This window comes from Cannabis sativa, chromosome 8, assembly GCF_029168945.1.
Source record: "Cannabis sativa cultivar Pink pepper isolate KNU-18-1 chromosome 8, ASM2916894v1, whole genome shotgun sequence".
Classification (NCBI taxonomy): Eukaryota; Viridiplantae; Streptophyta; class Magnoliopsida; order Rosales; family Cannabaceae; genus Cannabis; species Cannabis sativa.
In genome coordinates, this window is record NC_083608.1 from 38361031 (window position 1) to 38373124 (window position 12094).

Consider the following 12094-nt stretch of genomic DNA (forward strand, 5'->3'; position numbering starts at 1 on the left):
TCTCGGTATAAACATAATAAAGGAAAAACAAAACAAGTATAGAATATATAGGAACAAGTAGCTGGAATGGGTATATAATGAATTCTTTAAAAGGTTACAACTCATTGACCCACATACTCGTGAGTATGTTGAAAAACTAAAGGACAAAAAGAGATTCACTTTAAGATATTCATGAAAAATTGAGAAGATAGTATCTCACAAAACACACCTTATTAGTCCTAATATTATGAAAGAACGCAAGGAGCATCTTAAATAAGATACCTCGGTTAAAAAACTGCTTTCATGATAAGCACAAAAACCAGTTACAATTATATGTTGCGAGGCATATAAACTTAGTTAGCATAACCATTTTGGATAAAGATAAAAGTAGTTATAGCAGTTATCTATTTATTCCATGTGTTGTAAATATGAAACGTAAAAATTCTCTATGTTTCATGAACGATTATGAAGATAAGATCAAATGGGAATAACTATCATCCCCAAACACCTATAAAGAAGGGAAGAAGTCACAGATTTAGGGATGGCCAAATTGAAAATCTTAAAAGAAGATACAAGAACATTGTACTATTAATACTTTGTAAACTCATCAAATTTCAAGAATAAGATGGGCTCATAGACTATAAAGAATTAACTTTAAAATCACGTAAAAACCTTCTTGTTTAGCATTAGTACTATTATTATTATATTATATTATATTATATTATTATTATTATTATTATGAAGTATATATATTAAATTACGGTTCATTTATTAGTTAACGAAAAATTAGCTTTAACAGTTTTGTGCTTTTATTGAGAGCCTTGTATTAAAAAAAACACACCTCCCACTTGGGATGTTCGCGGTGCGGGTGGTGTAATTTTTGACTATTTTTTTAAATCAACTTGCACATGCGGTTTTTTTTTAATTTCTCAAACCGCACCCGCACCGCGAAACCAAAAAAACTGCAAAAACTGCACCGCCAAAAATGGTACGGTACGGTGTGATGCGGTTTATGCGATTTGTGTGATTTGGACTATCACTAAATAATTAAAATATCACAAATACAACAAAGCTTGAGCAACACTTATCAAAAATACAATAAGATTGTTTGAAAATAAATATGAAAAAAAAAGTTTCAAGTTTACACAATACAATAATTAGTGGGTTTAGGTTGAGCCTTCACATATTGGACCTAAATAAATATAAAAATTGGTATTTTTATATTATGCGGTGCGGTGCATTTTGAACCGCATATTAACAATTCAAAACCGCAAACCGCACCGCACCGCGCGGTTTAAGAAAAATTCAAACCGCAACTGCACCGTAAAGAATTTCAAACCGCATTTTTTTTGCAGTGTGGTGCGGTGTGGGCGGTTTGAGCGATTTGAACAGTTTGATGAACACTCCTACCTCCCACAGATAACATTCAAGTCTTTTCTTTTTTCCATCCATGGAAACTACTTCTCAAGAGGACAACAATCAACCAATGGAAATAACTCAGCGTCTTGGAAGAACCGTGAGGAACCCAGGGAACGAACACTATTGAGATCCCACATTCAGAGAGAAGAAATATTGAATAGGGATTTAAACGAACTAATGATGAGATCCCCAAAAGGCAAAGCCAGGATGCATACAATTCGATGAGATATGTACCTTTGAGGGAATCGCAAAATAGACAACTTCGACAGAGATTGGCAAAATCAAATCGAAAAAATGTTGAATTGGAATGTGAGGTCGCTGCTATAAGAGCAGCACGTGATATGCCTTAGAGTCAACCAAATACATCCACAAGGTAGCCTCGAGGAAGGCCCAGAGGATCGAGAACCAGAAGAACTAAGGAAGCCCCTGCTAAAGAAAATGTCCAAGAAAATCTCACAAAACCATGGATTACAAAGAATATTCTAGCTAATGGACAAAGAATATCCACAGGATCCTAGAAACACTAAGACCAGGAAAACTTGACCCGACGATCGAGAGCCCTCTCGTGGTAACATGAATCATAAGAATTCATGATCTGATGATCCAAAGTCATCTTGCGAATACATATGCCAGACAAGTGCGACATGATAGCTAGAGATTCACTCACAGAATTCCGAGTAATCTAAGGGAACAACATGGGTCAAGACGACCTCTAAGACATCCATGGGGTCCAAATCAAATTGAAAGGGATAGTATGTATACCTACATGAGTAGAGATCGTGTCTCAAATCTCTTTCAGAGGTGCAGGCCTACCCAAGAAGATCCTCAAGAGACAGAATCAAGTACTGTCCGAAGTGGGTCTAGGACATGGGTTCAAAGTAGATCAAGCAGGTCACAAGCCAAGGTGCGGAAAAAATAAAGGGAAGGAACTAATTGACGCCAGTGTTGGGCTTTGTGCCCTAAATAAAACTCTATTGCAATGTAATCTTTTCTATTCAATTATCAATAAAGAAACAAATTTAATTTCATTACTTGTTTAATGTGTTATTTGGTTCATGTGATCATTTATTTACTTATTTGATTAATAAATTTATCCAAATCCTTATCACACTGATATTCTTGTTTATTGTGTTGTCAACACAGTGGAAAATAACCAAGATTGTGTAATTAAATGTATTCCTAGATTTATCAGTACACATGGTTTAACTGATATGATAATCTACAACGTAGTTTACTTGCACCTTGGATAAGTGCTATGTCCTTTCCAGGGCATTAGTTAAAGTAAGCTTGGGTTGGATGTATGGATATTGAACTTGGATTAGATATGACAAACTTACCGTAATATCTATTCAATTCAATATCACCTAGTTAATCCTAGATCAAATGATCTTAATCCTGAGATAGTTAGATTCTAGTTCAGTTGCATTATTTGTGTTCTTTAACCTATTAGTTAAAGTCGACCAAATGGTTCTTCCCGTGACGTATAGGTTAAGAACATGGTAGTTTAATTGAGTGGGAGCGCTAATCATAGATACGAAATCTATAGCTTCTATTCAGACATAGAAGTGAAACGATGATTTTCTTCGAGCTTGGCTAAATAGAGATAAATGAGAGAGCGCTCATTTTAGTGATTATATTAGTTCACTGAAATATCATTTATAGGTTGCTAAGTGATTTAAAGATAAAATACATTGAAGGGTGTAACGGTAATTTTGTCCTTACTCAATGTAAATCATCTATAGAGGATCATTGATTATTAATATTATAATAATGGATAATTAATAGCGTATCTATATCATGGAATATATAGAGCGTTCTATATAACTGAGAGTGCAATTTCAAATTCTACAGTGGTGCAAGGAGGAATTAATAAGTTAGGGAATTTACTTGGTAAATTCTAGTTCTGCTTATTGAAAGCTCGATTATATAGGCCCATGGTCCCCATACTAGTTGAGACAAGCTGCTTGTAAGACTCAGTTAATTGATTTTAGTTAATCAATTATAATTTTAAAATTAGATTATGTCTAGTTGTGAATTTTCACTATGTTATGGCTTGATTGTGAAGAAATAGGATTTTAGGGTTAATTTATTAATTAAGAGACTTTGTGGAGTCTAATTAATAAATATTATAAATGACAATTTTATTTGACAATTATTTTAATTATTAAATAAATAGTTTTGGCATTTATAGGGTTGAAATTGCAAAAAGTGGTATTTGTGAAAAATAGATAAATGGTTGAGAAAAATGGCAAAAATCTAACTAGTCTTGGGCCCACTTTATGGCCGGCCACTAGGTGCTATTTTTGCTCCATTTTTATCATTTTTTTTATTCTAAATAATTCAATCATAACCCTAAGAGAAGTAGTATAAAAAGAAAAGAAAGTCTCATTATCCAACTAATGCTTCAAAGGCAATAAACTTAGCTTTCTTTCTCTCTAGGTTTAAGAGACTTCTTCTTCTTCTTTTCTTCTCTAATTTTTGAAATCTTTAGTGTTCTTCACAAATCAAATTCAAGCCTTTAGTGATTGAGTGTGTGCCTACCCATAGCAAGTGAGTCCTCAATTATAGTGTGTAAGACTGTGAAGAATCCAAACAACTGAAGGAGTTTCGGGCTCAGATCTTGGTGATACTCTACGACAGAAAGGATACAAGGGTTAGAGATCTGAGCAGAAGGAGTCATTTAATTCCACTGCAACCAATGTAAGGTTTCTCATACATTTTATGTGTTTATTTTCATCGTTTTAGAAATTCATATTTAGGATGTTAAAAACATACTTGTTAGTAAATCTAGATCCTGGTAAAAGATATTCCAACAGCCAGTATCATGATGAACAAGAAAGCATGAGTAATTCCAATAGTTACCAATTTGAAAGTATCTCACCGACAAGGTTAGTTAGTAAATATGATCGAAGGGGCAAGTGGCAATGTGAACCTGATCTCCGTGAACATTTAATCCGCAAACATCTTGACTTGCGCAAACATATAAACCATAATGCTCCAAACCTCCGAGAACGATAAAATCATAACGCAACAAATCGATAAGAACAAGTTGAACAACCTGTTGGGGATCTCATTCAACTAAGGGTCATACAACTGAAGGATAAGTTCAAGCAATATCGAGATGGAGAATATGGAAAGTTGTCAAGATATGACTCTGACAAGGAGACTGAACCATTCCATCCGAACATCCTTAATTCTAAATTTCCACTAGGATTCAAGAATCCACTGTAAAATGGGGCTAGAGGATGTAAAATTAACACTGTGCATGGTGAATGGTTTCATAGGGGACAGTATATCAAGCCTGGGGACAATTGAACTCCCATTAACCATGGGAGAACCTCCACCATCCTCAACTCAAATGTAGGAGTTCTTTGTGGTGGATATTCTTTCAGTATATAATATGCTAATGGGTCGCCCAACATTAAGTGGAACGGGGGCAGTAAGTTCAATAAAACATGTATCTCTAAAATTTCCAACTCATTCTGGAGTAGGAACTGTGAAAGGTGACCAATTGAAAACCCAATAATGCTATAGCATCAAGATGAAAGGAAGAAGGGCAACCCACCCGTTAATGGTAATCATAACTGAAGAAGGTGAACTCCATGAGATGGAAGACTTATATCCTAGGATTCAAAGCGAGCAAAACTAACTTGAACCAATTGAAGAGTTGGAAGAGGTGAAGTTAGACCCAAACGACCCAACAAAAGGTGTCAACATTGGAAAGGGTTTGGGAAAGAACTAAAATAGCAATTAATCACTTTTTCAAGGTGTTTACGCAAATTTTCATTAACTAAATATATAGCCTTATGTAATAAATTTACTACAAAATTAAATAAAATAATAAATAAACACTAGATATTTTACGTGGTTTTGTAGTTAAAATTTACATACTCTACGAGTCCTTCTTATTAGGTATATTTATTTGAATACAGAGTACAATTCTAAATGAAGGTAAATAATATTATTTTCTCTTAAGGTGTGTTTGGAAGTAACTGTGTAATTACTAAGTAGGGTAATTACTAGGGTAGTAATTACACAGTCTAGTAATTACACTATATTTTAAAATGCAAGGTGTGTTTGGATATGAGGTGGTAATTACATATGAATTCCTAATATCTTTTTTGGGAAAATAGTTAGTAATTACATGGGAAAATAATATTTTTTAGTAGGTAATGTTTAATATGGAAAGTTTTTAGTAATTACACGGTGTAATTACATTCAATTCTCATGGGGGGCCATGCGAATTTGAGAGTGTAATTGGAACCCCTCAATTACTTCCAATTACACAGTTACAGTGTAATTACATGGTCAGACAAACATGCTAAATTGTGTAATTACCTCTAATTACACATAAATCTAATTACATTGTGGCTTTCCAAACACACCCTAGTTTTTCTGTCCCTTTTTCCATAGATTCTGCCCCTATTTATAGGTGCATAGGTTGACAGTTATTTTTATTGGGATCTATTCATTTATAACTGCTCATGAAATGTGGACATTCCCCACGTTTCATTTATATGCACATGAGATAATATCTAATAACTATCCAACTGCTCTTTCTCTTTATCCTTTAAACGGTTATGCTGACTAAGAATGTTGTTTCTTAAAGTTTAGATTTTTACCTTATTACTAAAATTTGGCCACTAATACCGACCAAATTCGGCCACCATGCACCACCACAATAGAATAATCTTAAAAATCTAGAAAACCCTAAAAAAATTTACAAAATAAAAAATAAAGCAATATAAATTACTAAAATTATTAGAAATTAGATTTATACCTTAATGAATATTGAGATTCAACGATTTCTCCACCAAAAGCGGCGGTCGGAGCTAAAACCACCACAACTGCCACCTCAAAGCTCAGTTTTACCCTGAAAAACAAAACAAAAGACGATCAAACTTTGGGATATGTTTTTGGGTGTAAAAAATGCAAGTTTTAAAAAAAAATAGGTAAAAACAGATGAAAAATAAAGAAATAGGGGATGGGAGGCGGTAGTTGGGCGAGGGTTTCGTGAAGGGGCTGCTGGTTATTTTTTTTGGGAGAAGACAAAGTGCGGAAGACAAAAAGCTCAATAGGGTTCTATAAATCCTATGGCGTCAGTTATTAACCGACGCCATAGGACACACACATCAGTCAATGCGTGCCCCTAGTGTCAATTATTACAAAATAACCGACGCCATATGTGGTGTTATTAAAAATTTAATACTATATGACATCGATTATTTTGTAATAACCGACACTATAGGGTGTTTTTATTAAAATTTTATTTAGCCACACTCTATAGCGTCGATTGTTTATTATTAAGTTGAAAAAAATCGTCTCTAAAGGCTTGTTTTGTAGTAGTAGATTGAAACTTTCGTCTGATGCGATTAACCACCCAGCAATGTTTGTCTAATGCAACCTTCGGTCAACAACAACCACCCAGCAACCACCAAGCAACCTTCGATTCTGTAAGTGATAGTGTAAGAAGTATTATGATGATTAAAAGCACATAAAATATATAAATGTTGTCCACACCTTATAAAAGTATTTTTGTAATTAAAGTATCAATTTGTATTTTTCATATAGTAATTCCTAATAAAATTAAAAAATTTATATGAAAGTTTTTTTTTCAATCCAATAATACAATAGTTAGATTGAAATTTTTTAAATGTGTGAAATTTTGAGAATACAATTTGTTACATCTAATTTTTTTTTAAAAAAAAATCTTAATTAACAAAAAAAAAAATAGAAACGTCCTTTCCTTTTCTAGTTTCCCTCCTAATCGTATAATGAAGAGTCATTTAAAAATCAATAGAATATTGTAATATTGAAAAAAAATATATATATGTATATATATGTTTTAAAAAACACGACACGAGAGATCAAATTAGTAGCTTAGCTGGGTGTGTGAGGACTTTGACTGTGTGGAACTGGGAGAGATTTTAGTGTGAGGGAAATTCCGCCTCGCCATGACTTCTCCAACCCATTCTCAGTCTCAAGATCAAACCTTGCATTCAAAAAACCCTGATCCACCTCAAAACGATGACTCTCAGGTTGACTCAATTTCTCAATTTCAATCATCTAAAACCCTAACCCTAGAATCCCCGACTCCCTCTCAATCATCTAAAATCATAACCCTAGAATCCCCGAATCCCCCCAACCCAGATCACCATCAGACCCACCAAGACCCAGGCAATCGCCAAAACCCTCTTGATCTCGATCAAAACGACGACGAGGTCGACGACTCAGAAGACCTTCCGGCTCCATCTCCTCGAACCAGCGAGAGCAATCTCATGCCCTCACCGGCGGCTACTGCCTTAGCTACACCCAGCATTACCTCTGTCTATCGTCGTGGTGCGAAGCGGAAGAAGATTGGTAATAAGAGAAGGGTTCAGGAGAGGAAGTCCTTGCAGAAGCTTGAAGTTCTCAAACAAAAGCTCAGGCCCATTCCCTTTGTACCCGTTAAAAGTCTGGACTTTTCGAGTCACGAGAAGCTTTTAAAGCGGCTTGGCTTGTGGGATTTCGTTCACATGGAGTTTGATCGGTTTATACGAGGCGATTTGCTTGCTCAATTGATTGCGAATTTCAATCTTCCTCAGCGATGTAGCTATGTCTGTGGGGCTCGAGTTTTGGTCAACCGGGCCGATTTGGCGCGTGCTTTGAAGCTTCCGGTGAAGAAAGTAGCAGTATCTGATGAAGCCGACGAGGCTCCGATAGCGACGGAGGAATCAATTGCGTTTCTTGAGGAGTTCGTTTCCAATTGGCTTCTTTTACATGACGAGCTATGGATGATGCCGAATGAGATCCTGAATTGGACAAAAGCTATTAAAGATGGGAGCTTCGAGAAAGTTGACTGGGCTGGAATGATATGGTTCATGATCGAGAAGGAGTTGATGCAGGCGCCAACGCTTACTGATTGTTATTACGCCTCTCACTTGCAGCGCCTGATAAAATCACAGCGTGGAGATTTACTTTTGAGTGAAGTGCCTAAGGTTGAGATTGATATTGATTTGAAGGAGGATACGGATGATTTCAAAGAGGAAGAGGAGGATCACACAGGTAATGTCAAAATATCCGGGGAAGGTGAGGGGGATCACAAAGAGGATGTCAAAATGTCTGGGGAAGGCGATTTGTGTGGTCAAGGATTGGAGGAGGCTGGTCAAGCATTAGAGGAAAGCAGTCATGAATTACAGGAACATGGCCACGAAGTGATGGAACACAGCCAGTCATTGGAAGACAGCATTCAGGTATTAGAAGAAAGTCGCCATGAATTAGAAGAACACAACATTGAATTGAGCCTTGGGCAGGATAATATGGTTGAGAAACCTGATGCCCAAAAGGAACAAGTTGCAGATGTAAGCACAATGGATTTTGAGGGATGTAAAGAAGAGGAGCATGGTCAATGGTTTATGGATCAGAAGAACAATGTGAGTGAGTTTTTGAGACAATGTAATCATAGTGAACTTAAGGAGGAGTTGGATGTTGAGGATGAAGGGAAACATGAAGAATATGATTTAGAAATAGGACAAGAGCAAGAACATCAAGATGTTGTTGAACCAGAAGAGGACGATGATGAGGAGGAAGAGATGGAGGAGCAAGGAGGGCAGGATGGATGTTTTCACTTTTCGCCGAAAAGCATGGGAATGGATGGTTTGGCTTCAGGAGGTCTTGCTCAATCAATTGATGCAGCTGATATAAGTCTTGGTTCAGGGATGCCACTCCGTGACCCTTTAGCAGGGGATTTTCTTCCTCCTAGAAATGATACTCCAATGACATCTCATTTTGGAAATGGTAGTAAGAGGGAGCTTGGAATGATAAATGATGGCTCTCATCACCCGCTCAATGCTAATAAGCGCTTGAGGATGGATGGTTCTTGGGATAATGGTAAGTCATCGTCTGATACAGATAGTGATTTTGATCAAATGATTCAGACATTGGTGAAGCTAAAGAGTACTTCTGCTGAAAAGGAGCACGCCCTTCAGGAGGCTAATGTGAATCAGCAGATTTTAATGGATGAGTTGCAGAAGCGGGAAAACATGATTCAGCATATGAATAAGGTCAGTTATGAGGAGGAACATAAGAGACGAATGGAGGTTTATCGTCTTGAACGAGAGCTGTATCTAATGAGCAGTCTGGTGGATGGTTATAAGAAGGCTCTTAAGGAAACACATAGGGCATTTGCTGAATACAGAGAACGCTGTCCACAGCTTGATGAACCGCTTTATAAGGATGTTGCTGGGTCTGGTGGTCTTGTTTTAAGCACCATTGAACTGGAGAAGCAGCGTCTCAAACGTGAAGAAGAAGAGAGAAGGATTAAGCTCGAAATTGAGATGAGGGTTAATAACTTTGGAGATTGGTGGTCTTGCGAGTTCACAGGTAATTTGGAGAGTGTTGATGCATTGGCCAACAAGTTGTTGAATTTGGAGAATGAAACAAAACTCCTGAAGGAGTCTTTTGCAAGCCGCAGGGTGTCAGAAACAATAGAACCTGCTTCCAATGACTTGGAACTTGCTCAAAAAGTCTCGGAACCTCCTCAAGAAGTCTCAGGACTTGCTCCAGAATCTGCTCAAAAGGACTCAGAAGCTGCTCCAGAATATGCTCAAAAGGACTCAGAACTTGCAGCAGAATCTGCTCAAAAGGACTCAGAGCTTGCTCGAGAATCTGCTGAAAAGGACTTGGAACTTGCTCCTGAATCTGTGGAAAGGGACTTGGAGCCTGCCCAAGAAGCTGTTGAAATGGACATAGAACTAGCTCTAGAGAACACGAAACTTGCTCAAAAGGACTCAGAGCTTGCTCCAATGGACGCAGAGCCTGCTGAAATTGATGCAGAACTTGCCCCGGAACCTGCTCAAAATGACTCAGCATCTGCTCAAAATGATTCAGACCTTGCTCCGGAACCTCCACAAGCAGAGTCGTAAGCTGCATTCTGAATCTGTCGTTTTGGTATAATAGTGTATAGAAATGCACATCTGTTGATGGTATTATTTTGTCAAGTTATCTAACTTCGTCCATGTTTAGGTGCCCTTTGGCACTTTATATTCTGATGTAGTCGTACATGGCAATAGGCTTTCTTATTTTACAAGTAAAAGGAAAGAGGAATTAGGAATCTTTAACTGGTGCTTCTTTGTTGCTCGAATTTCTTTCTTTTTATTTTCATTGATATATTATGATGAAACGGTTGCATAATTCACCTCCTTATTTGTATAGCATGTATCTACGGTCTCATAGTGTTTGTTTTGCTAATTTCCAGATCTTTGATGCACAAGCGTTTCACACTTTGACATTTGCATTTCCACCTTATGAGTTATGAGTCATGAGAAGTGGTTATCTTGTATTTCGTTTGTCATGATATAGCAAACAATCTCTGAAAATCAACTCTTTGACATACATTGACTTGAGCAGGTTATTATAATTATTGCTCTTCTTGTTACTTTTTTATATGGGTCCTGGTGAAATGTCTCCTTTTTGCCATGAACGCACCTTGCCCCACATTTGCAACTATCATGAATCTTAGTTGACACATTTAACAGATAACGGAATTGCAAAAGCACTCAAGAGAATCGACTGGCTACCTTTTATTATATAATTTTAGCTTTTAGCTCATTTTATTTAAATAGCTTTTATGCTAGTTCATAGTTTGAGTTGGTGTGTTTTTCATTCAGTTGAAGACCTTTGCTGGTAATAACTGATCATTCTTGTTATAGTTTGAGTTGGTGTGTTTTTCTTTCTTCTACACTTGCTGTAATCTAATTCTTTATTGCTGCTTGAGCTTATTTGTTTCTTCAATCTATGTAATTCGATGCATGAATACACGTGTTACAAAATATTATTTGGTGTATAAAATGAGTGTACCTAGAAAACAAAATTTATAAGAAAGTCTCATGATAGACAACTGAAGGTGACGACCTGTGTTAACAAGAATCTTGAATTGTTCTTCTTGGTAATGCTTTTATTTTAAACCATTACCTTCCTCACAGTAATACCTTACACTGAATGATGATGTAAACTCTATACATAATCTAGTGAGCATAAAATTAATTCATTATAATATATTTATACATAGTTACCCTTCAAAGTTATTGAATTAAGACAATTTTCGCTTAAACTGTGTAACCAAAAATATAAAAATATTGTTCACAGCTATTGTGAAAAGCTTAATTGGCAGGTAACAATTTTAAATACAAAATAAACACATTTTAAATGATTGTTATGGTTTCTAATAAACTAATATAGTGTTCTGTTTAGGCGAGAGTCAAATATATCATTTATTGAATAGACTAGTCAGCTATTTAAAATGGACACTATTCTAGCAACTTTTTATTCGCTCAAGACTAGAATCTGGCGTTGTGCTGATTAGGCGAGAGTCAAGATCATTCTATCTTATGAGCTTCCACTATTATTTCATACTTTGTAAGCTCTACTCTTAGCAGTTACTATTGTGGTGATCGTTACTAAAAATAAAAGACTTACAATAATACTTATCTTTCGAAATTTTACATCGTTAAATTGCTAATGAATGAACATCTATTAGGGATGAATCTCATTAAAACAAGAACTATGTAAAACTAATAATGGAGATGGAAAATCCTTATAACTAAAGCTCATTACTTTAAAGGATTGTATTTTCGTTTGATACTTATTTTAATTTATTTATTTTAATGTTAATATATTTATTTAATTAAAATTAATAATTCAGACAATTTTAAATATA

General features: G+C 35.9%; 1 protein-coding gene across 1 annotated transcript; it reads left to right on the forward strand.

The window, feature by feature from the left end:
* Window positions 1-7246: 7246 nt before the first annotated feature.
* Window positions 7247-10569, forward strand: LOC115701404 (uncharacterized). Its single transcript, XM_030629190.2, has one exon. The coding sequence runs from the start codon at window positions 7353-7355 to the stop codon at window positions 10299-10301; it is 2949 nt and encodes a 982-aa protein (XP_030485050.1). The 5' UTR covers window positions 7247-7352; the 3' UTR covers window positions 10302-10569.
* The last annotated feature ends 1525 nt before the right edge of the window (window positions 10570-12094 follow it).